We start from the raw sequence: 26,482 nt of genomic DNA, 5'->3' as shown, positions 1-26,482 counted from the left end.
TGCCCACGGTTGGCAAAAGTGTCAGTGGATAAGGAAAAAGAGCTGTTTCCTTTCACTGTGAAGGACAGTCACTCAGTCCTGCAGCACACAGCCAAGGGAGCATGCAGTGGTCCTCATCCTCCATAAATCACCAAGACCTTTGTTTCCCACTGCTGTTAGCATAGCACCTTTTATAACCTTTATTTGTGCTTGAAACTGGGGAATGAAAGAGCACAATGGTAACAACAAATAAATGAAAGTTTACCAGCACATTTATCTACAGATAAAACTACAAAAAAAAAAAAAACAAATGCAGCAGCAACAAAGATGAAACCCCTTCACTGCAACATCCTTTTGGAACTTTCCATCTACTTGGTAATTAAAGACTTAGATGTTTAAACCACGGAAAAAGGGTAAACTGTGTTTTTAAGTGGCCCAGTGCTTGTTACCACACGCATTAATGTATTATTCTGTGGCCAGGAGTGGAACGGTTGCAGTCAGACATGTTTTCTTAGTATACTCCTTTAAACAAAGATTTTTGGTTGAATATTTTTAGTAGTCCAGGTAAAAATAACTGCATACGCCTGTTTGCTGTGGCGTGGAACCGGACAGGAAACACTATTGTTACTACACACAAATTTTTCCTTAACTCTGATACTGGAATGAATCCAGGATTATTCAGAAGAGGAAAATGAGAGAGAGGGAGAATATATCCTCGCCCATGTGAGCGTAGAGAACAGACCTGTCAGATCACTGTTCATATTTCTGCTCAGACAAGGGATCCCGGTGCCAGTCCGTCATATCCCAGTGAACACCCAGCCTCCGGCCATTGGATATTCTGAGGCAGCTCTCTCTCTCTTCCCTCATTCTCCTCTGTATGAAGACTTTTTTGGTACAAGCACTCAAATATACGTAGACCTCCTAAACTTCAGCCTCTGTTTGGCTATCATGGGACAGCTGAAGGTCTCTTTTTCTCATTTATAGGTGGACAAATAATATCTGAATGTTCTTTTAACGAGGATTGGCTATAACTGATCAGTATTTCCTGGCACAAAACTTGCTTTTTTCCAGAAATTCCAGGTTAGAGCAATAACTGAATTATCTCTACCTAAACTAGACATTGCTGTCACTAGCATTGCTGCCCAAAGATTTCAGAGCTTTGTTTGAGGAGTCAGTGGGACAAAATACTTCAGTAAGAAGTATGCATCAGAGAGACAGGCAATCATCTTTCAGCTTCTGAGAGCAATATCGAAAAAGGTGATGAAATGTGCTCTTTAACACAATGAGATCATTAAAAAAAGTTTGTAGATGCCCCTTACTAAGCTTAAATTTTCCTATACAGTGTTAAAAACTCACTAAAACATTAAGCCAAACCATTACTCCCACTGTGCTGGCAACACAAAAGGCTAACTTACTAGAATCAATACAGACTTGAAGAAGCTTTTCAATAACTATACATGACATGTGAAATATTTGTTTAAAGAAAAAAAATTGTAATTTAATGAGAACAGTAAAGGTACAGAACAATAAGAAACAAATGTCAGCACACCGAGAAAGAGGTTGGGATTATTGTTTTTTATACGACACCTGGTTTATTCTTTTCTTACTAAAGGTTTAAATCAATTTAGCACCATTTTGGTTCATTCAGAGATTAACAAAAGTTAATATTTTATAAGATTTATTTATAATACCCTTGAGGTTTAAAGTATGTTTATGTAACCCTTCTGCCAGGAATTGGCAGCAGCTGAAAGAGCTGGATTCATTTATCTAGGGGTTCTCTCTGAAAACTTAAACAACAGCCGTTTCAGCCTCCACCCAAAGCTAAATGACCTCCTTTGGGTGCCCTGACAAACAATAAATCCTGCTCAAGGCATAGCAAGGCTTTAAAACAAGGTCCAGAGGTTCAAGACAAAGAGAACTTTAGAGGCGATGGAAAAGGAAGAAGAAAGGCTCAGGGTAAACCTGCAAGAGCCACTAATCAATAAAATAAATAATGCTTAAGTGAGATCCCTAACCTCCCTCACCTCATCTCTGTGACACAAAATAAAGGCTCATTTCCAAACATATGCCTTGTCACTTGAATGTCGCTGCCCACTCAAAACTCTCCCCATATTTACTGCGTGGCTTCACTTTACAGCTAAGCTAATGAACATATGTATTACTGTCCACAAACCAGGAGATCCTACCCTCTCTCCAGCCCACAGCCCCTTGCTTGTGCTAATGCCCTGTGCTATGGCTCATGCTCAGCTGACCATGCAGTGAACTGATTCAAGGCACCAAACTGGCACAAAATGAACTCAGGAAAACCAAAAGCGAGCAGCGGATGGGTTTCTGCTAGTTTAACTCCCTGAAACAACTCACTGTACTATAAGATGAAGGTCAAAGCTGGCACCAGGGAAAAAGATGGCAAGGGTGGGGATAGAAAGAAAAACCAGACTGCTGTTGCTTCTAGTAATAACTAGGTTGGGATAGTTACTAATAGGTTGGGCTGGCGTAGTTTTAAGATGAAAGCATGGTGGCGCTTCGGTATGAATTTGCTAGCTTATCCCCACATAGGCCAAACTTTGAGGGAGCACAGCTACTCTGTCCATGACTACCGGACTAACAGGGCCGTTCTGTCTCTAAACTCCAGCCAATCTGCACAGTATGGAGTCCCTCTCCCAGCCAAGAGGAGGAAATTAGGGCCTCTGTTGCAAAACTTAAACAAAACATTTTACCGAGGACTGAGGCCTGGGGTCAGCTTTGCTCCCTCATACAGCAAACTGGCCCAGAGGCTTTTTCCCAGTCCTACAGCTGCTCCTGTAAGTCTCCTATGCCACACTGCCCATAGCTAGGAGATTTTTACAATTCAGTTTCCTTATATTTTGGGGGCTACCAGTTTAAAAGCCCAAGTGCCTGGATTCCCAGGGAGCGGAGGAATTCACCTCAAACGCCGCCAGCAGTGCCCGCCTTGGGAGCCGGGAGAAACTGAGGCAAAGGTGGCAGGCCGGACGCCATTTGCAGGACAACAAAAGGCCGCACGGCTCCCACAAAACCCCGGGCCGAAACCGCGCATTCTCGGGTGCCATCTACCGGTACTTTCTCCGTTAAACGTTCACACCGGACAGGCCCCGCGGGCCCGGGGTGACTGACGGGAGGGGCGGAGCGGCGGGCAGCATGGCGGCCGCCGCCATGGCGCGGGGCGGGCTGCGGCACGGGCCCTGCCACCGCACGCTGAGGGCGGCGGGCGGCCGTGGCGGGCTCCCGTGGCCGAGCTATGGCGGCGGGAGGTCGGCGGCGGGCTGGGGCCGCCCGGCCCCCGGAGGAGAGGTGCAGTACTGTGCCGAGCTGGTGCGGTGAGTGCCCGGGGGGGAGGCCTGCAAACGCGTGGGTCTTCCTCTCCTCAGGGGTCGGCGAGTCTGCCAGAAGGCTTGTGAGCGCTTCCCTCCTGACGGAAAGGCTGCTGAGTTTCCCGCAAAAGGTGCCTGGGGTTTCCCCCCCGGCTGCCCAGGCCGCCCTCAACCTCGCCTGGGCACGCCTGGCCGCGAAAATAACCCCTGCGGCCCTGAAGGGAGCGGCGCCGGTGGAGGGGGTTGCTCCGGGACCTCGCCTTTTCGGGGGGAAACTAGATAAATATTTAAGCTACGTGGATGATTTAGCCTGTAAACGGCAAGTTCCCTCCCCCGCTTCTTTCGCAGCTGCTTTTCTTCTGAAATATTGAACGTTTCCATTTCATTGTCCCGGCTCTTTGGAGAGAAAGATCACCGAAGTGGATGTTTACGGATAATGGGTGTTTTCAGATCTTCTTGACTGCTGGGAAATAGCCAAGCTTCCCAAGTACTCCTTGGAAAATAGGCAAAAGCAGAGGAAATCCGACAGCTGGACAGACAGCTCAAGTAGCTTCTCTGACCTAAATGCAGGAGGGGGAGGAAGTCTAGTTTTCAAAAGCATCCATTTTTGGTCAAATCCAAAATGCTCCAAGAGGAGCAGGAGCACAGCTCAGATACTTCCAGGCCAGGCGATGTTTCCTGCTTGGCGCCTGGGCCATAAACAATGTGCAAGACCCCTTAGCTGCTTTCTAGCCCACAAGAGTTCAGAGGTACAAAGTAAAAAACTAAACAAGTGTCTTTGTAAAGACTTAAATAATTTCTCTTTGAATACAGTTGCCCTAGATGGTTGACAAAAGCAGGGAGAAGGCTTCCAAGCGTGTATAGAAAGAGTGGAACAGGATCATCTTCTCCAAACTGATGCTTGTAAAAGATATAAAGGTGTGTGTGGTCAGCAGTAATGTTTGAAGTAGGAAAACTAATGGAAAGAAATGTGAGAATCCTAAATTTTCAGTGCGGCACCAAGCAGCAGACCTTTACAGATGCATCAGAATGCATAGTCAGGTTGCATTTTCCTTTATAAAACTTCAGATTACAGCTTTGTTTTCCTGGTTACTCTACACAGGATTTGTTTACCAGTTACTCAGGAGATCAGAGACTGTGTGTACAGTTAATACACAGATAAAATGTTTTCAGTAACAAACAACTGTGAACAGAATAGTTAGGTTCCAAGGCACGGAAGCTGAGATGGTTGAATTTAAACGTTTTTTTTATTATTTTTGTTAAACCATAAAAAGGACTACTTGCAAAAATACACAAGCATTCAAAATAATAAAATGAAAAGTGGTTATGCTTTTGGCATCATTTAATTGAAGCAGCTGTTCACAGTAGCTCATATATTGCATGGAAATCGTAAGTTACAAAAGAGGAAGAGGAGAGAGTTACTATTCAAACAGAAATAAAATACTTGAGGCTATGCAAGCATCAGCAACTCCCCAGTCCTGAATTTGAGTCTCCCACACATTAGGAAGAACAACAACTGTTATGCTTTAATGGTGTAGATTTGTGCAATTTTTTGCAATATGCAAGATGTCTTTTCTCTTGGGTTTTCTTTTTTATGTGAAATAATTCTTTTACAAGTAGCTTTAAGCTATTTGATTAAAAATATGTTTCCCTAGTAGGTATGTTTTCTGTCTCTTGGTGTTTATGATATCTGCTCTGGAAGACAAGCTTGTGACTTGATGGTATTATGGAGTTTTGTAACGTGGAAGAAATTCTTTTTAAGACTTCAAATTTTTCATTATATTGAAAGTCCAGTAATGGTCATAACCAACTTTTCTTCCATCTGTGGGTTCACGGGTAAGCTTACACTTATTTGAGAGGGAAACTACGAAAAACACTGAATACCAGACTTACGGTCATTCCCTCCGTTCTTTGTTCCTTACCCTAATACACAAAGAGAGTTGGGGTGGAACATGTTCTATAGCAGTATTAATTTTATTTTACAGCCTGAGGCAGCAATATTAATTTTATTTTACAGGCTGAGGCTTAATGGATTTGCTTTTCTACTGTTAAGTCCAAGGGTGCACTGTCAGCATAAAATGCACATTTCTTTCCCATTTTTTTCCTTAGCTATTTTTTGCTACACTTTGTTTTTAAGCTTAGAATAATTGAAAAAAAACCCCAACATGCCAACACTGTTACTAGAGGGAAGACAAATTTCTCTGTTGGGCTGCTGTTTACTTTGTGTAATGTGTTTCTTTGTTTCCTTTCTGGAAATAGAGGTGGTTCTGTGTTGTGTGAACATCCTAGGCAAACTGCGTAACTGGAACTGGGAAAATGTGGCTGTAAACCTTGCAGCTCTGCCCATGGTGGCAATACTGGGTATTACTACAGTCAGCCTTGAAAAAAATACTAGGTTTTGAGCTGATAATACTTTTCAGAAGTGTCTTAATTGAGGGAGGTTTGATACATCTGTTCTTTAACATCAAGGTGACCCTTAAAGCCTGCTAAAATTCATAAACGTAATTTTTTTTGTTGATGCTTCTGGATTTGCATCAAGCTCTAAAACAAGTTTCACAACTGTTGTGAAAACTCTAAGCATTTGCTAGTTATCAGCTGCTGTGTATTGTAGGGGTAAGAACCTCTGTTAAATCCCACTTCCTTTTTGTTTGATGCTAAAAGTAGCAACCCTAATAACCCTTGGTTTTAGTTTGGCTTTTCTATTTTAAGCTCACATTCAAAAGAAATAAGAGTACATGTAAGAACATTCATGAAAATGGGTAGATGCGTTTTCCTTGACACCTGCTTCTCCACTCTTGAGGCAAAACTTGGAGTTGCTGGTCTTATTCTAATGAAGAATCAGACTTACCAGAAAGTACACAAAAATGTTGTTCAAAACAAGCAGTTTAGCTTTTCAGACCAAGTGTTTTTGTTAGCTACAGTTATGATTTTGCAATTTATGATTCTGTGCACTGTGGTTGTTTTTAATTTAATGGCACACCCAAGTGGCCAAACAAAGGCATATCACTCTAGATTGGCAACAAGTTACCTGCAGCGAAACTGCCAAGACCCAGTGTTTATGCTTTGAATATAGTTGCCAATAAACAAAAACTTACTGGTTAAGCAAGCAGTCTTCTGCCAACCTCCAAAGCACAATCTTTTAAAGAAATGTGGTTTTATGTTTGGAACAGAAGTCTGGAAGTCGGACAATCTGGATTCCATTTGCAGTTCTGCCATAGCCTTGTTCCATGCCTTTAGCCAAATATCTTGAGATCTGGATTTGAGAGGTGCACTGAGAGTTCAGACAGCATCCCCTCTCTCTTGGACTTTGTCTTATTTTAAAATAAGCTTAAAAGCTGCCACTTTTGCAAAATCAGAGTTTTGAACTAGAACTTATTGCTACTATTTTATGAGTATTTATACTTGTTTATATTTATGAGTTCAGTGCTAAGCAATAGCACACCCAATTTACATAGAGCTATAAATAATAAATGTATTTTCTCATCCTTTTATAGAAAGCGTGACTATGAAGGGTTTCTGTGTTCTCTGCTGTTGCCTGCGGAATCTCGAACCTCTGCTTTTGCCTTGAGAGCCTTCAATGTGGAACTGGCTCAGGCAGGTATTAAAATACATTTGTGAACTCTGGAAATGTAAAATAACAGTTTCAGTATTCTAAATTACACTAGTAGGTGGTGTTTTGCCGAGACTAACTTTTTGCACTATACGGGCAATAAATAAATGGTAATACAAACCTCTAGTTTTGAATGGCCCTTGGAAAGTAGCCAGCCTCCTCCCATTTATTTTGCTTATGTATAGAGTTTTTCTGACTTTACTCTTTGTTGTGCATTTTAAAATTAAATTATAACAAACAGGCTGTGGTTCTTGATACTGTTATGTGATTGCATCTATGTCGTGGCTTCAAATGCAGTGACTGAATCGGTAAAGTGCAGCTAAATCCTATCTGTAGAAGGTCTGTCAAAAACTTGGATGATATAATCAGTCCCAGGTCTTTGTTGGCAGAAGGTAGGTGATGGAAAGGCTGCCGGGAGGGATGTTTGTAATTAGAGAGTTGTGGGAGGGGAGCGGCTGCAGTCTCTCCCCTTTGCTAGGTGGCCAGAAACTGCCAGTGCAACCAGGAAAGTTGGTAATGCTTGCCAGAAAGGAGCGATCCAGGAAATGTGCTGACCAAGCAAAATCCCAGATCAGCTTCTGTGGGCTGTGCTTCTGGCAACCTGTGGCACTGCGCTCCCTCGCTGCTGTTACCACTGCTTCTTTTCCTTCTGGGAAGAAAGATGAGGGTCGCCCAGGACTTAATCTCCATGGGTTTCGAAGTCAGGTTGTGGTGAAGATTTTTTTTACTCTTTGTAGTGTTTGTATGCTTTATGAGGAATAAACGTAAATTCAAAACTGAACACTTTCCCTACTGAGTTTGGCTATGTCCTGTGTCTGTCTTTCCAGTGTAGATAGACCAAGTGCCTTAAAGACACTGTGAATTTCACTCCAGATGTGTCCTTTCCAGATTAAAGACTCCATAACTCAGAAGACTACAGGTTTGATGCGAATGCAGTTCTGGAGGGAGGCTGTGGAAGATATATACTGTGATAACCCACCTCATCAACCAGTTGCTACAGAACTGTGGAGGGTAAAATATACCTTTATTGTCCTAACTTAACTAAAATACTACTGTGGGAAATAATGTCATTGTTTTGTGTGTGCTGTGTTGCATAGTTAACAGCATTATTTTATATAAAACAGATAATATAAATTGCGTTTGTGTCTGTATGTGATGTTGTAAGTTACCTACAACCAAAGAGCAGAGTTGGAGAAGGAGGGTATTTAAGTAGGACCTACTTGGAGGGTCAGACTTCTGTGAGCCATCTGCTTTTTTCTCTTCTGTTTGGGTGAAGGACAGAGTAAATTGTGGTAGGCTGTAAGTATACTACATAAGTATACTTTCCTGAGCCAGTGCTAGTCCTGCCTGAAGAAATTAAGCTGTACAAAAAGACAGGAGACTAAGCACAGAGGTTGAACTAGCAAATAGGGTATGAGGAAAAGCCCAAGACCTTCATACCTATTTACTGGATAATAGGAAGAATCTTAACACAGTCTTCTCCTCGCATCAGGAGTTGCTTCATGACTTCTATTTATGTATTATCTTTTGCACAGATCCTTTTGTGTGCATTGGGTAACAGGGAATGTACTTGTGAACTTAACAGTTTCTTTTTACCAAGATGCCCAAGTTCTGCAGGCACTAGAACATCACACATAAAGTACACCTACAGATCTGTTCCTCTGCTGGTCATGGCCAAAGAAATGGAGGCTTTCTTGCAAAATTTTTTGTTTCTAGTTAGGACTGTCATTGATATGTTTGATATATGATTGAAGGTCTGAAGGCAGTGTAAATGGATTTCCCCTTGATGCTGATATAGAACCACAGAATAATTTAGTTGGTAGGGATCTCTGGTTGTCATCTAGTCCAACTTGCCACTCAAAGAAGGTCTAACATCAAAGTTAGATCAGGTGTCAGGGTCGCATTGAGTTGAATTTTGAATTTCTTTGGGGATGGAAATTCCATACATTGCTAACTTGTCATCTGGCCACGGCCACAGCAAGTCTTAGAACCTTCCAAAAGAGCAGCTACTGAAAAGCCTCTACTCTATAAGATCAGAACTTGCATTTGAACTAAAGATCTCTGAGCTCCTGGACAGGAAAAGCTGCAGTTTGTCTAGTTCTCGATAGCTGAATACAGTTAACATAGATCCTGTAGGTAGTTAGGTTTATGGACTTGCTGAAAAACAGACAGTGAAGTGTGGAGTCTTCATCCAAGTATTCATCACCTGCATTATTCCTGTTAAAATCCTGGCAAAAGCAGAACACTCACTGTAACTCTGTGTTAGAACAATGCAGTTCCTGCGGGATTAGAGCATTTCACTTGTTGCCATCTTGGCTTCACGTCTGCTCTGCTGTACCTCTGAGACCACAAAAATGAGTCCTTTCCAAATCCTCTTTCAGTGATTTTTGGCAGTGCTGAAACTGTGGCCTCTCCCTGACTCTTCCTCCTTCAAATGTGAAATAAAGCGTAAGTGAGCATTTGTTCCTGTCTATCAAGACTCATGTTTAGATTAAAATTGGGATTTAAACAAGATACAGTTTGTTTAACTAAGAGAAAACATAGGTAAAGCCAAGAAGTAAAATAAAAGAAAAACACCTGTTAGAGTCACTTTTAGGAATACCAGAGCTCTTCATAGGTGTCTCCAGCTCAGATAAAGTGTGTGCCTTAGCTGCAACAAAGTGTTCGTACAGTTGGAATGAAGACTGGCAAATGTTGTGAGCCTTTTTATGGGATTATCAGAGTTGATGATGCACCTATGGTGATATTTTAATGCAGATGTTTAAAATGCAGAATTGGTCGTTTTGCATGTCAATCTGTCTGTATCTTTGCTTTTTATTTCCTTCTTTCTGTCTCTCTTCCAGCATCTGGCAAACCTCCCAGGAACAAGACCGTTTTCTCCCAAAATGCTCTTGTCTCCTTTCTAAGGATGAACTTGCTTTAGTGTAGCTTAACTTATTTTTGTTTCTGAAGATATCCTCTTGTTTAGTTGTCTGATGGAGTGGGTTAGGTACAAGTTAGTTTTGGGTATGATTGTATATAGTCATTCGACCACTTTTAATTTCAGGCTGCTTGTTTGTGTATCAACGTGGGGTGGAAATGTTTCTTGGCAGAAGAGTAACTTATAAAAAACCCAAAACATTGTTGTGGTTTAACCCCACCTGGCAACTAAGCACCACACAGCTGCTTGCTCACTGCCCCCGTGGTGGGATGGGGGAGAGAATTGGAAGGATAAAAACTGGTGGGTTTAGATAAAAAGTTTAATAATTAAAAAGAAATAATAATAATAACAATAATAATAAAATTGTAAGGAAAAGAGGAAAAAAATAAAAGAGAGAGAGAAAAATAAAACCCATGAAAAACAAGTGATGCAAATGAAAACAATTGCTCACCACCAACCGACCGATGCCCAACCAGTCCCTGAGCAGCGGCTCCCCCTGCCAACCTCCCCCCTAGTTTTATTGCTGAGCATGATGTCATACGGTATGGAATATCCCTTTGGTCAGTTGGGGTCAGCTGTCCCAACTGTGTCCCCTCCCAACTTTTTGTGCACCTCCAACCTACTCGCTGGCAGGGCAGTGTGAGGAGCAGAAAAGGCCTTGATGCTGTGTAAGCACTGCTCAGCAGTAACTAGACCATCAATGTGTTATCAAAATTATTTTCAGCACAAATCCAAAACATACAGGCCCGTACAAGTTGCTATGAAGAAATTTAACTGTATCCCATCCAAAACCAGTACAACATTCAGATATTCATTCATGCAGATACTGAGATATCAATTGCAACCCTCTCCAACAGCTAAGACTGCCAGTCATACTCCTTTCTCACAAAACAGAAAATTGATTTTGAAGTGGAAGAAAGAATTGGCCTATCTCTGGGGTAAGATTTCACCTTACATATGATTTCTCTAAAGGAGGATCAATATAAGGCAATCCAAAGAGAACTGGTTGTGAAATAAGGTGTTGAAAAATAATTCAGAAAGTATTTCTAGGAGCTCTGATAGTTCTGAACACTGCAGAGCGCTGGAGCGAACTAACAATCCAACCTGACCTGTGACTTTCACATTCAAGATGTGATTTTATTTCTACATTTCAGCAAATACCCCAAGAATGACCTATTTGAAGAGCACAGCTTCACAAATGTTCAAGAATGTAATTGCAATTCTTAGAAAGAATGATTTGGAAAGACACCTGAACTCACAAGTATTGCAGAGCTGTTAATAGAATTAGCATGTCTTTTGCACAGCATATTTTATGTATATTCTTTTTTTGCTGTTGAGTTTGTATGAGGACAATTTTAATTTCCCAGAAGAAATACTAATTTATCACGTTAAATGTGTTTCTGAAGTTTTGTATATCCCAGAATAGTCACCTTTGGATTCCAAGAGTTTTATGCAGTAGTAAAGTGTATAAATAGCCTTTAATAGTATTTCTAGAATTATTAATAGCTCAACTCTCAGTGACTTTAATATAAACTTATATGGCAACTGTATGATATTTGTTCTTACTTATCTATCCATTTTGAACATACAAAACGTGAGGCCTCATTCTCCATTTATTTCTGTGGAAGAAGCCAATTTTCAAAACTTTGGAAAAATAAGGACCTGTGTGTTTGAATGAAGGTAGCTCAAAATGGATGTAATGTACAAGTTGGGTGATTTAGCAGAACTCAGTTTGGTGCTTTAAGTCTTGACCTGTGACTATTTTGAGGATTTCATTTACAAAATGATACTCAAGATGAACAAGTGAGAAACAAAACTGACACTTGTGGTTGTAACTTAAAATTTGCCTTTTCACATACCAAGTACTACCTCAAGCAGACTTTGTTGAATCAACATGAAAACCTAGTCTTGTCAAACCTTGAAAAAATATTTACAAATAGAATGGATGAAAAGAAGTTGAAAGTGAGCTAAGGGCAAAGGGGTCCAGGAAGACTGGACGTTCTTCAAGAAGGAAGTCTTAAAGGTGCAGGAGCGGGCTGTCCCCATGTGCCGTAAGAAGAACGGGTGGGGAAGGCGACCGGCCTGGCTGAACGGGGAGCTCTGGCTGGGACTCAGGAAAAAAAGGAGAGTTTATCACTTGTGGAAGAAGAAGGGGCAGGCAACTCAAGAAGAGTACAGGGATCTCGTTAGGTTGTGCAGAGAGGAAATTAGAAAGGCAAAAGCCCAGCTAGAACTCAACCTGGCCACTGTCGTGAGAGAGAACAAAAAATGTTTTTACAAATATATTGATGACAAAAAGAGAGCCAGGGAGAATCTCCATCCTTTATTGGATGCAGGGGGGAACGTTGCCACCGAGGATGAGGAAAACACTGAGGTGCTTAACGCCTTCTTTGCCTCAGTCTTTAATAATCAGACCAGTTATCCTCAGGGTACTCAGCCCCCTGAGCTGGAAGACAGGGACGGTGAACGGGATAAACCCCCCATAACCCAAGAGGAAGCAGTTAACGACCTGCTACGCCACCTGGATGCTTACAAGTCTATGGGGCCGGATGGGATCCACCCCAGGGTACTGAGGGAGCTGGCGGAGGAGCTTGCCAAGCCACTCTCCATTGTTTACCAGCAGTCCTGGTTAACTGGGGAGGTCCCGGACGACTGGAGGCTTGCCAATGTGACGCCCATCTACAAGAAGGGCCGGAAGGAGGATCTGGGGAACTACAGGCTGGTCAGCCTGACCTCGGTGCCGGGGAAGGTTATGGAGCGGTTGGTTTTGAGGGTGCTCACGAGCCATGTCCGGGATAACCAGGGGATCAGGCCCAGCCAGCACAGGTTCATGGAAGGCAGGTCCTGCTTGACCAACCTGGTCTCCTTCTATGACCAGGTGACCTGCCGAGTGGGTGAGGGAAGGGCTGTGGATGTGGTCTATCTGGACTTCAGTAAAGCCTTTGACGCTGTCTCCCACAGCATTCTCCTGGAGAAGCTGGCGGGTCACGCCTTAGACAGGTGCACTCTTCGCTGGGTAAAAAACTGGCTGGTTGGCCGAGCCCAGAGAGTTGTGGTGAACGGAGTTAAATCCAGTTGGCGGCCGGTCACGAGCGGTGTTCCCCAGGGCTCAGTACTGGGGCCGGTCCTGTTCAATATCTTTATCAATGATCTGGATGAGGGGATCGAGTGCTCCCTCAGTAAGTTTGCAGACGACACCAAGTTGGGCGGGAGTGTTGATCTGCTCGAGGGTAGGAAGGCTCTGCAGAGGGACCTGGACAGGCTGGATCAATGGGCCGAGGCCAATTGTATGAGGTTCAACAAGGCCAAGTGCCGGGTCCTGCACTTTGGCCACAACAGCCTCATGCAACGCTACAGGCTTGGGGAAGAGTGGCTGGAAAGCTGCCTGGAGGAAAAGGACCTGGGGGTGCTGGTTGACAGCCGGCTGAACATGAGCCGGCAGTGTGCCCAGGTGGCCAAGAAGGCCAATGGCATCCTGGCCTGTATCAGAAATAGTGTGGCCAGCAGGAGTAGGGAGGTGATTGTGCCCCTGTACTCGGCACTGGTGAGGCCGCACCTCGAATCCTGTGTTCAGTTTTGGGCCCTTCACTACACGAAGGACATGGAGGTGCTGGAGCGTGTCCAGAGAAGGGCAACGAAGCTGGTGAAGGGCCTGGAGCACAAGTCTTATGAGGAGCGGCTGAGGGAATTGGGACTGTTTCAGTCTGGAGAAGAGGAGGCTGAGGGGAGACCTCATCGCGCTCTACAACTACCTGAAAGAAGGTTGTAGCGAGGTGGGTGTTGGTCTCTTCTCCCAAGTAACCAGCGATAGGACGAGAGGAAATGGCCTCAAGTTGCGCCAAGGGAGGTTTAGACTGGACATCAGGAGAAATTTCTTTACTGAAAGAGTGGTCAGGCCTTGGAACAGGCTGCCCAGGGAAGTGGTGGAGTCACCATCCCTGGAAGTATTTAAAAGACGTGTAGATGAGGCGCTTAGGGACATGGTGTAGTGGGCATGGTAGTGTTGGGTTGATGGTTGGACTGGATGATCTTAGAGGTCTTTTCCAACCTTAATGATTCTATGATTCTATGAGCTATAAAGGCTAAGATTGTGAGAAATATGCTCCATAAGTTTTGTTTATAAATATTTATATGTGTGATTGTAGCCTTTCTGACAGCGTGGTCTGCAAAATTCAGTGTGTGTAAGAAGATTGAAGGTAAGTTGATAGAATGAAGTGGTACAGGAAGGATGTCAAATACAAAATAAGAGCCAAAAGAAGAATGTGTGAATATGAGATGCCGTGGGATACTTTTTTAAACAAAACCATAATATTCATTATATTACTTGTATTACATATATATATATATGTATTACAGTACATATTGGTATGTTGGACTGACGTTTTCTTGAAAATTTACAGGGGAAATCTTTTTATTGCGTGACTCTGGAGGAAACTCTGTTCTCTTTGGAGAGTGAACGTAGTTATCTGCAAATATTTTGTGGGAATATATGACTCCATGAAAGAATAAATTACTTTCAAAAATATTTTTAAAGAAATGCTTTTAGTTAACTGGCTTGATGTCCACGATTTCATTTTTTGTGTGCAACAACTTGTAACAAATGCCAGTTGAAAATTTTTGTATTTGAAGAAGCCAATCATAGGATTCTATGATTTTCCACTGACATGCCACTTTGATTTAACCCAGTGAATACGATCCTTGTAAGAAAAGGATTATCTAAAATATATTTCAGCCTTCAGAATGCAGTACTACCATCACTTTGTATACATTAACATGGATGTTTTATTTGATAATTTTCAGGCTGTCAAGAGGCATAACTTGACTAAAATGTGGTTCATGAAGATCATTGATGAAAGAGTAAGTATTTACCATTCAAGGTCTGATTTTTAGTTGTATGTGGTTTTTCTCCCCTTAATTTTATGTGTTTGTGTGTAAAACAAAAGCTTAAGTAATTCATCTTTTCCAGACAGTAGTATTTCTCTTCAAGAATGGTACTGCTATATTTCCTCTTAATTTTCCTTTGATGCCCCTACTCATAATTTCTGCTCTTTCTGGCCAAAACGGCTAATAGAATCCTTTGTTTAGTTTTGCTTTAAAATAGATGTAGTTTGTGGATTGACATTTTTCTTGTTCCTTGCTCTAATAACCAGTGTATCTGTGCTTATGTTTTCTGTTGCTGGTCTCTATTCCTGATCTGAGTGGTTACCCCTAGAGGTAATCCATTGGGAGTTACGCTTGGATACCTTTGTGTATGGAAGTGAGGGAAGTTCCATCCTATGGGATTAAGTAGTAAAGTCTCCATATGCAACTGTTAAGAATTCTGGAAAACTACGTTTTAATAGAAGTGGAAAAGATGATGTGCAAGAAGGGAAACCCATACATGATCTCTTTTTGTGCCATTCCAATCCTGCCCCAAGAGAAAGGACACCTTGCATATTGCAAAAAGTTGCACAAATCTACATCATTGGCATCATCTTATTCCTCCTCACCTCTTTTCTTACCATGTCAATTTTACCCCTAAATACCTTCTCTTGTGATGAGTCATGGATATAAAAATCTCAAAAATTAAATGACCCATCTGAACCTTTCTGCCACACTTAGCTGCTTCTCCTTATTGTGGCTGTGGATTTTTTTCTAAAGTGTTGTAAACTGGAGCATTCAAATCACATGAATTTTAAAATAACCACCCTTTTTCTGGGAAAAACAAGAGGAAGAATTTCACTGGTACAGTGATGCTGCTACCAACTCTGACAGAAGGGCAAGAATTAGTAACTGAGGGCAGGAATTTCTTAAGCTAGCTTTGCTGCTAAAGTTAGTGTCTCATGAAGTTATACCTTGAGAAAATTGATGGTTAGTTACTTGTGGAGTGTCATTGCTATGAAAGACTTCAGAGTTTTTTAATCTTAAGACTGGTAAGTTTTAACCACAAAAGCCACAAGGACAGGAAGAATGCTGGAGGATGTTATATTTTTGGGAGTATTTGCATATAACTTTGGAACTCGTGTGTATTTGGTGGATTGATTTTTGTGCATGTTTTAAAAAATACATTCCTATTTATATAAATTTCTCTGTGCTTCAGATGCAAATTAAGTATTAAAATTGGCAACCCTGTAGTGTAAGAATACCATATGATATTTTGTTTTGACTGTATCTTTTTTTATGAAGAATTCTGATTTCTTATTATGGCAAAAGGTTGTATTTGCTCCAGTAACTAGACTTGGCTGCAGTTGCATGTAGGTATTTGGTTATGTTAGACTTGTTACAAGCTTTAATGACTACTTCTATCTGAGAAGTATTCTCAGATTATATTATATTCTCTTTCTATGTCTTAATTTTGTCCTTTTTTTCTAATAGTGGATTAGGCTTACCTGACTGTAGTAATAAACTTGCACAAATAGCAGTTATATTTACATTTTACTGAAGTTCTGTGTTCATATTACAGGAGAAGAATTTGGATGATAGAGCATACCGTAACATCCAGGAGCTTGAAACATATGCTGAGAACACTCAGAGTGCTCTCTTGTACCTCACCTTGGAAATGCTGGGTAGGTGTTTTCCCCTTTTTAGATTTTGTTGATGACTCTTAGTGCAGGTACTTTATTTATTGATATTTCAAAAAGCCCACTCTTTTTCCACTGGAGTTTAATTTCAGTAATTAATTTTAATTTAAGTAATACTTCGGACATCCTTTGAATGTGCAACCATAAATCTGGAATCTTACTGCACCTGTCCTAGAACTACGTACTTTCCTTAGAAGCTGCGCAGTGGAAGGCTCATTGAAGTGCGGTTTCCTACTGCTCTGTTCTTTGTTGCTTATATTTTGTGATTGTCCCACTTGTCAGAACACAAAGTGCTGTAGTTATTCTGCAGCTGGTCTATATTGCAGTACACTGGTTATCTTGAAACAGCTGACTTCCCAACCTATAAACTTCCCTTGGTGATACTGTAAATTTGGGTTTGAATCCTCTCCTCTTCCTAAAAGTAGATTAACTATCGGTAATTGAATAGCTAGAAAAAATACAACAAAGATATGAACTTTGTGGTTAAGAGCTAGTATCTGTGTCATGTCTAAGAGTCACAGACTGAGAAAGAACTGTTCATTTGCAGTGAAGAAAAGGGTGTCTTTCTTTTAGGTGTCTGTTGCATTATGGAAGTATTCCCTGTATAAGCTCAGGTGTAAAAGAAGGGTGAGAATTATTATTATTTAGTAGTATTTAGTATTGTAGTAGCAATATTTTCCTTTTGCTTATCAGACTAGTCTGATGGAAGGCCAATGCTGAGGTTAAAAGAGTTTAAAAAGTAAAAAGAGAGATGTGGTGAGCACATTCTTCTTAGGAAGAAATGAGGAACCTATCTCTTAACATCTGATGTTCGCTTCCTCAGTAGGAAATCAGTGAAATGTTGCAAGTCTTTCTGAACTTCTGATGGAAGAAGTGTAGGAGTATGAGAAATATCAGCGTCTTCCATTCTGAGAAATGTCTTCGATCCTGAAGAAGTTCAATCATGCTTGGGTCACTTCTGATACAAGTCAGATGATCCTCTTCTTGAAAATCTGTTGTGGGGGTTCTGGATTTTCTAGGTGCCCTATTGTCAGTTTAACTTCTCTTAAATATACCAGTGTAACAAAATATCTAAGCAAAAGTCTTCTTCACTGCATATTAAACAGTTAACTTCTGTGGTTTTTTCTCACAAATGGAGAAATTAATTGAACACAGCCCTTCTCTTGGTGTATCCCATCAGCAGTCTTTTCTAGACTAGGGGGACCTGGTTTCATTACAGGTCATGTTTGCTAAATTTCTTGTGCTTTTTAGTTTCTTTATTCCTGACCTGTCTCCAGTTGTGTGTATCTCTCCCAGTAATAGTGCTGCTTTATTCTTACCGATTTCGGGTTACTTCTTTTGTCAAGCTCATTTTGACTGGTTATCTTGTTGTCCAAAGTCCTGGTACTTCCTCCCAGCTCCTGTCATTTAAAAATATTAATATTGTGCTCTCTGATTCATTGCCTAAGTAGTTAGGAGTCTGGTCCTACTCAATAATTTTGTTAAACCTTTTCAGAACCTCACTTTTGGGATATATTCCTAGGCTGAGCATGAGTCACTGCTAACTCTTACTCTTTGAGCTTTTTTTTTTCTTAAAAAAATTCCTAGTTATATGCAAAGCCTGAGCTGCCCAGTCAGTATCAGTAAGTTATGTCCATTGATTCCTCCAAGCCACACTGCTTTCTGCTGCCATTGCCAAAATAAGTCCATGTAGTCTACCTATAGCCACTTTTGCAAAGGTTTCTGAGACCCATGCAAAGCTCAGATAGGCTTGGGCAGTGGATCTGGTACGCTCAGTATCGTTTTCAGGTGTCCGTTAGCCTCATTCGTCTGTAATTCCTGTATCCTCATTTCTTTCTTTGTAGAACGCTGCTTCTGTTAAAGCTTTTGTGAATTTTAATTTCAATTTTCCTTTAAATTTTCATTTTATCCTGGGTCCATTCTGCAAAAACTTTATGGCTTTATGATCAGTCTAAGCCAGTCTTGTATGGTCTTGCCATGAAGAGCGATGGTGCTGCTCTGCCCCACTCATCTCCCTCTTCTTTCAGTTCTCTCAGTTGTGTGACCATGCAGTAACTAAAGTTAGTTTTCCATTGCTTTGGTGATCTGATTCAGTTTGCCATGCTACTGCCTCATTGCCCAGGACAGCACAAGGGAGGTGGCAGAAATATGGGTTCAGGGAGGAAGCGTAGGACCATTCTTTTTGCCTTCAGTACACTGCTGAATGAGCTGCAGCTAATCATGAAACCATGCTGTAAGCATAAATGCTTGTCAGGAATCTCACACTTGAATGATTTTTCTGGCAGGAAAAACAGTTCTTGGAATACTGTTATCCTGGGAGAGGACATGCCAATGAAAATGAGTTTGTGTACTGATGTATTATATCTGAATAGGTGGCGCTGCGCCAAGTATACCCTTTGCAGAAACTGCAGCAAGCCAAGAGGCATCTTGCTCCTGAATGTGGAAATCAATGAATTTGCTTGCTGCTTTGCACCTCTGAGATGATATCTCAAGGCAATTTATGAACATAGACAGTTCTATCATGGACCAACACACTTAGCTTTCCTTAAATATGACGGTGATATGCATCAGGGAAGACGAAACCCCTCAAAAGGCCTGACAGTATGTTCTAAGCTTATTATTTCTGCAATTTCAGGTGTGAGGAACATCCATGCTGACCACGCAGCCAGTCACATTGGGAAAGCGCAAGGCATAGTTACCTGTTTAAGAGCCACTCCGTATCACAGTACAAGACAAAAGGTCTTTCTTCCCATGGACATTTGTATGTTGGTAAGAGAAGCAAGTTGTCTGGAATTAAACAGTATAGTGTTTCATATCTCAGTTAGATATGAGATCATAATTTATTAGGCCAGCAATAGAACACCTTTTTTCTTCATTTTAACTCTTTCTGCTGTGGCCTGGTAATATGCCATTGTCATGGTTTTATATCTTTTGGGAGGTGAGAGGAGTGACCTTCATGAAACTCTAGGATTTCTGGTTTTTTATTCTTTAATTTTTTTTTATTAAATGTACTAGTATTTTAGCTTTCAGGAATTTTTCCATTAATGTGTAGAAATACACATATGGAATGGGGCCTGGCTTTTGTTTTTTTTTTTTTTTCTTTTTTCTTTTCCTATCTCCATAAAGGAAGCACTGTGAGAAATTTTACTTCTCAACAACCATCTTGGGTTTCTCTTTACTACCTTTTCATAAATGTGCTGGTGGTTGTTTTTTTTTTTTTTGGGGGGGGGGGGGGGTATGTTTTTTTTGGTTACATATTTGATAGCTATAAGCATACATTCCATACATTGCTGTAGGAGATGGTATAGTCCTCCAGTTTAAATTGTACACCTAATTTGCACTGGAATTTAGCAGATCTTGCAATTTGGGTAAAATGGGCTTAAAGCTCAAATTTTTTCATTTATGTTCTCTGGCTAGATCTGTAGGTATCGCAGCTGTAACTCCTTCATCTCCAGTCTTTATTTTTAAATCTTAATGCTGTTCTTTTTATACTTAACCAAAATTTATGTAATTATGGTGATGCTTAAGGCTGTTGTGCTAGTATTTTCTGAATATCATTTCAATACAATTGAAAGTTTTGATTTGAAGTTTAGTAATTTAGGCAGTTGCAAAAATGCAGGTACTAATATAGGTCAAGTTTATAGGACTGCAGAAAGGAGCTGCACCCTGCTTTCAGCCCTTCTGGGAGTGGATGGTATGGGAGGCTTTCCAAGTTTTTAGCTTTTCAAACATAGCCTGAAAATTCACAGTGAAACTGTAAAAACAGCTTGCATCCCTTCTGTGCAGACTGAGCATCTTGTCAGCATTTCAGCTGCTGGCAAGTATTGCAGATTCTAGTGGAGTCTCTCTCTCTTGTGAAGCCTGCCTGCCTCCCTTTGTACAGCTTTCACGTCTGAGTGTTGCTGAGAAGAATGGGCAACTGGTGCAATTCTGAATATATCGTATTATGTCTTACATTGGTCTCTACAGTCAAAGAATAAGTTTGGGGTTGGGTTTTTTGGGGGTTTTGGGGTGGGGTTTTTCGGTGTTTTGGGTTTTTTGGGTTGGTTTTGTTTTGTTTTGGGGGGGAGGGATGGTTTGGGGTTTTTGCAGGCCTGGTAGTGCACACCAATCCCAAGACAATGACTTGCTTCATAAGCTAGCATGACTTCTGTGATAGCTGTTACTGGCTTTCTTCTGCTTAATATTGATTCTTGGTTTATGGTTTTAAAAATTGGGCATCTAAACTGATCTAAATTCCCAAAACTTTAAAATCTGACTTGGTTGACTGACTGACCACAAAGTCTTTAGGGAACAAATTCATGCAGAGAGAGTCTGTACCAACTGTTCTCTTTGTTCTCTTGATTTTTTTTTTCCCCGAGTGACTGACGGGGGGAAAAAAAAAGGGAAATAAAAAAAGGAGGGGGGGAGTGGTAAAACATTTAGGCTGTTTCAATCTTGTGTCGTTAGTTTGGTTGCTGGAACAGGTTTTTGAGAAGCTAAAATGGAAACTTGGTTGAGGGTTTTTCTCTTTTTGATTTTCCTTCCTATGTCTAGCATGGAGTTTCACAAGAGGATTTCATAAGAGGCAAGCAAGAGAAAAATGTGAGAGATGTAATTTATGACATTGCCAGCCAGGCCCATATTCATCTAGAACACGTGAGATTCCTTCCCTTTTATTTATTTAAATAAACATAATTGATGCTAATCTTCACAAAGCATTGTGCATATGTGTTGTTAGAAGACTTACAGCTGCATACTTAATTTCAAATATTTTACCTTTAATTACTTTGAGAGTTTAAATGAGAAAAAAAAAAAAACCACCACACACAACCTTTAAATATTGCAACTACTTCTGTATGAATATTTTATCTGTATATACAGGAGGCAGTTTACACACAGCCAGGTCCAATTGCATATATATAAATACTGCCTAAAAGCCTTATTACTGGGAGAGAAACTTGAAGCAGACTTTTATAAATGCAACTATATGCCAGCATGGGATCAGCACCATAGAAAGCACTTCTGCATATGGTATTTCACAGCACAGTGGAATGGCTGCCAGGAAAGCAGAGCATGTTGCCTTTAACTGCTGGTTAGTGTGTGTGGGAGGGGGGATTCATTCCCTAACATGACCAGCCATGCTCAAAGCTATGTTGGGAAAGGTGCTTTCTGTTTATTTCTTTTCTGGCTTACAGTCAAGTGAATTAGGAAAGACTTTATTTGCTTGGAGCAGTGGATAACGAATACTGAAGAACTGCAGTCCTACTCTACTTTTCTTTTATGCTTTTATTTTAGCTACACTCTGAATTGCTTGTTGGTACATAATACAAAAGCAAAAGAATGTTTCATCAGCAATGCTGTGTCTGCCTTTATCTGGAAAACAAAACTTGCAAGAAGCACTGTAAAGAGTTTCTTATGTCTACAAGTACCTGTACACATACACTTTGAGTATTGCACCCAATACTTCCAATCAAGGTAGTCTGAAAAGATACCACTTCAAAGCAAAGAAATGCCAGATTTATCTCTACCTTTACACCATTAATATAATCCACAATTACAGCGTTACCTGTCATCACAGTATTTTATGCAGTAGAGATAGGAGAGCCCTTCTTAATTTTTCTGAAGGTAAAATGAGGCATCCCTGGTTGGTTCAGTCAGTGGTTAGTTGATTAATGTTTTTATTTTTTGTCAATAATATGTAGCCTTGGGCTTTATTTTTAATACAGACTATTTATAATTTACATTTATTGCATTCCTGTTCATGTTGTTTCACCTGGTATCTCAGTTTTTGTTATCACATGTCCAAGGAAACTGTTTATTCTGTTTAGAAGAAGGGAACAGAGGCAAAGAAAATGCAAGGTCAAAACCGTCCACTATCTTTGTTCAAGCTGAAATATTTTGATTTTTCTTTTTTTATTCTCCACCCCATAACCCATAATGCATGGTGTGTAAAACCCATTGACTTTGGTTGCAACTGTGGCTTACAAAAATGCCAAGTACCTGGCCTGAAATGCCTCATATCAGGGATGGGAAGCATGGAAAATGAGCAATGTGCATTTATTGTCCAGCTGTTTAAAATTTGGTGGCTGATACTGCATGGAAACTTTGGGACAGAAGCAGGGAGGGAATTCAGTTCTTCAGAGCCTTTTAGATAATTTGATAATTCTTAGTGCATTGGTCCCCTGGCTCCCAACATGCCAACCAGCTTCTGAAGAGAACAGGCAGAACCTTATCCCCCTGCTTTCTTCCCACTCCATTCTTAGAGCCCTGCCCATGTTATGCACTGGGAGGGTCCTATGGAAAATATGCAATATGATCATGTAATTGGAGACTATACAGAAAAGTATAAACACAAATCAGATTAGGGCAGCATTAGCATTTTATTCAGTTGAATGTTGGTCTTGGCGCCTTACCCCCCCCCCCCCTTTTTTTTAAATGGATGGGCTATATCATCTTAATTAGAATAAAAAAATTCCTCTCTGAATACTTGCTTCCAGCCTTCATCATCATCAGTGAAGAATAATTGACAGTGCAGGATCTCTAGAGTGTTCAAACCATTTGAACTGGCAATAACTGTCAGTAATAACAGGGTATTAGCCTCCTTGATAATCAGATGGTCTTTGTTAATGCAAGGATAAAGATACTTTCTCCCCTAATGGATGAAATAGGCTTTTGCTGGCAACATTTGCTGGGTATTTCCAGACTTTACACATGAATGTAATGGGCTGGTGCCTTTAAATGCATCTGTTCTTCTGTATAAAATCACCATCTTGTGTTGCCTGAGGGTCTTTTCAGCCACTTACCCTCTGTCTTAGTTGGAATTACAGGGTAGGGTAAAGTTTAAACCTGCAGAGAGGTTTCAACAATCTCAGCATTTGTTACACAAACCACATATTTTGGAGGATGAGGGTAACAGTTACCAGCCCCCTTTCACAGTCAGAAGAAACAGAATCCTTAAATGCTAAATTAAGTCTCAGCAATATTATATGAAGCATATTGTAGTAATGCGGGACTTAATCTTGGGAGAAAAGTTTCTGAAGTGTGGTGAGCTCTTCTTGATACTGCGACTGATGACCAGCAGAGGGCAAAATAAGATAATGAAGATTGCAGTTTTCTTTAGGAATTGTATGTTTTATTAGAATAAAAGCATATAATAAAAGTACTCTGTCAGTCCCACAGTGATCCCTTCAAAAGTCTGCGAATACATTTACATGTTCCCCGTTTTTCTCTTAAGCACCCTCTCCCCCATTCCTCTTTTTAAAAGAGGGTCTCCTTTTGGCTTTTTGCGTTTATCTCAATTATGCTAGCTCATTATGGACTCGATTTACCAAGGAAGATAACATGCTTTCTGAATGACATGCAACCCATTCTGGGTTAAGAAGGTCAAGCAAAATTACTTTCTTTTTTCATTTCACAATTAATAGTAGTAAGGCAGAGCATTAGATCAGGGAAGAACATTTTCCTTTTATGTATGTGTATATATATACATGACACACACATGTTATTACATTTCAAAGTTTTAAAATAATTTGCCTTCTGCAAAGATTCAGTATTTTTCCCCTCCTAAGGTTTCAGCCTGATTTTCTCTATTGTGTGGAAAGATCTATGGAAAATTAACAGAAACTCATACATTCTCATCAGTATTCATAGAGGGTTGGTTGGTTGGTTGGTTTGTTTGTTTGTTTTAACCTGTAAGAAAAGGCAAAACAAGGAGGGATTCTGTATTTATAAATAAGCATTACAGGAAGATTTTGCTTCAGCTCTGTTAGATGTACCTGAGTTGTATGTGGGTTTAAATTGTGGATTTGATTCAGCCATGGTTTAGACTCTGTTTATACAAAGATACTGAGGTCCTGGGGCATTGAGATCTTTTTGAAGTCCCATAAATGTAAATGGAGCATAACTGGACTTTTGGGACTGATGGCAACACTGGAGTAAAAAGATGCACTCAGAGAAATGCATTTCTGGTCTTCCATCATTTCTGTCTCTTGGGATGCAAAGAGTTATTTGGCGGGGAAAAACAGTGTTAAACCGTATTTATTAAATCAGATGCAACTTGGAACTTTGTTGGAACAAGGGATGCTAATTTACATTAGTTTATTATATGTAAACTGTAAGATTGTCAAAACATGTAAGAATTTCAGCAGGCCTCTCCCACTATTACATACTTTCTGTGTAATTACTTTTGTATACAGTGAACGATGGTGCTGGTTTGCATATAATAGAAAATTACAGTTTCAGGATGTCAAAATAAAAGGGACGAAGCTTGTAATACAGTCTGTAATACAGGCTTTAATCATTATGTATAGTATTTGATGTTTAGTCTGAAACGTTAAATTCTCCTGATAAGTATGTTGTTTTTTGTTTGTTTGTGTTTCTCCCACCTTACCCCATTTACTTTCAGGCTAGATCTTTCAGTAAGAAAGTTCCTGTGAAGGCATATCCTGCTTTTTTCTGTACGGTGGGTGTGATATCATGCACTCTTTAAGTGATGGTCTCATTTCTGTGCTAATATGTTTGTGAAGAGTAGAGTATCAAATTAAGCATGGTTAAGTAATGCTTCATGTGTCTATTTTGGGAGGATATAATAGCTAAAACTTCTGAGTATCGTAGTGTGTGTCTGACTGTGGAACCTCATAGTTTTGGTCAACACTTCTAATCCTTCTTTAACTACATAATTTCGCCCAAGATGTCTGTATATCCATTGCCCTGATGCAAGCGCCCAAAATCTTGTCTATTTTTATAATTTGCTGTTTGGTCTAGTAAAAGATAATGCTTCTCTTTACAAAACCTGCCTTTTTTTAATCCTTTGAATGTGATGGTTACGCTACCACTTAATAAAGCAGGCAAATTGTCAAGCCTTTTTGCAGTTCCTCATTTGGTTTCACGTATTGCTTTTTAAACTTAATGCCCAATTATTTGTGCACCATATGGACTACACTTTTTTCTTCTTTTCTAGGTTGCTTTAGATGATTATTTATGTAATATGCGAAAAGTGGACTTCAATATATTTCATCCAAGCTTACAAAAGAAGAGTACGTTATTACCATTGCATTTATATATTAGATCTTGGAAAAAAACATATTAAATTTTTTTTAATATGGGTTCAGAGTGCCGAGTATTTTCTTTAATGTCTTACCTTGATAGAATTGTTAAGTGTCTAACTTCACACTTCTGCAAACTATAGTTCATGGGAAGCAGCAGATGCGCATGAACTGTAGCTGTCAGCTTGCTGGCAGTAGTTAAGTTTGTTCTTGGAATATTAGGCTGATATCTCTGCTTCACATGTCTGCCAAGTCATATGTCCTTGTCTGAGATTACTTTTCTTGTCTTTCCTGTAGTAACAGCAATATGATAGAATTCTTCTTGGACAAATTCTTTGCTAATGGATACTTTGGACAGTTCTGATGCTTTATTGAAAGGAGGGGCGGGGGGGAGAAAGCAAAGCAAAAAAAAAAAAAGACTGCTTGCTTTGTGCCCAAGAGCAGTTACAGTAAATGCCTTATAAAATCAGTTAAGCAATTCTGTTTAGTGCAAGGAGCAGACTTTTTGCAAGTACTAATGATGCTTCATAGTTGGAAGAATGAGCACGTATATTTGAATGCAAGAAAACTGTCAGGAAAAGCTTTAGCTGTTTTAATTATGTAATGTTTATGTAGAATTTCAGAATGGTGAAATAGAGCTGTACTACAGAAATTACTTAACTGCCTGTTGAGATCGAGCCTTGAAGTGACTATTGGTAGTGGGAGGATAGCTTTACAACATATGAAGAGAACGCTGATATAGTTTTTATCTCCAACTCAGCCAAAGGCTTTTTCAGTTTGCTCTTAGCTTGGCAGTATCTCCCGCCTGGCTTCTCGTCTCTCTGTTGTTGCCCACAGCTGTCATTGCAACATAGGTTCGACTGCCCCTTTGTTCATATTCACCATGTCTCAGGACACCCTCCTATGAGGCTTCCCTGAATTCCTCTTCTTCGGTACTGTGAAGAAACATATTCCTCAATGTTCCAGGTCATTTTAGTCCTCCCTCTCTGTAAAGATACTGCTCTGTTTTTTTGGTGGGAAATTACTGAGCGCTTCGTACTCAGCATCTCTTCGGATCA

The 26,482-nt window shown here is 40.4% G+C and overlaps 1 protein-coding gene across 11 annotated transcripts; it reads left to right on the top strand.

Moving 5' to 3' along the window:
• The first annotated feature begins 2,931 nt into the window (after positions 1-2,931).
• NDUFAF6 (NADH:ubiquinone oxidoreductase complex assembly factor 6) lies at positions 2,932-25,484 on the top strand. 11 transcript variants are annotated; one of them, XM_075141433.1, is made up of 10 exons: positions 2,932-3,053; positions 4,122-4,226; positions 6,803-6,902; positions 7,807-7,929; positions 14,639-14,695; positions 16,281-16,383; positions 19,034-19,167; positions 20,935-21,036; positions 24,785-24,841; positions 25,340-25,484. In XM_075141433.1, the coding sequence occupies exons 4-10, from the start codon at positions 7,843-7,845 to the stop codon at positions 25,466-25,468; spliced, it is 669 nt and encodes a 222-aa protein (XP_074997534.1). In that variant the 5' UTR covers positions 2,932-3,053; positions 4,122-4,226; positions 6,803-6,902; positions 7,807-7,842; the 3' UTR covers positions 25,469-25,484. The 11 variants fall into 11 exon arrangements, with proteins under 11 accessions (XP_074997534.1, XP_074997531.1, XP_074997525.1 ...); XM_075141430.1 differs by having other exon boundaries at positions 2,979-3,053; positions 6,803-6,906; XM_075141432.1 differs by lacking the exon at positions 2,932-3,053 and adding an exon at positions 3,230-3,314.
• The last annotated feature ends 998 nt before the right edge of the window (positions 25,485-26,482 follow it).

The sequence above is a fragment of the Calonectris borealis genome, chromosome 2, assembly GCF_964195595.1.
Source record: "Calonectris borealis chromosome 2, bCalBor7.hap1.2, whole genome shotgun sequence".
Lineage (NCBI taxonomy): Eukaryota > Metazoa > Chordata > Aves > Procellariiformes > Procellariidae > Calonectris > Calonectris borealis.
The sequence above is the reverse complement of the archived record's forward strand: the minus strand, read 5'-3'. Positions and strand labels throughout refer to the sequence as shown.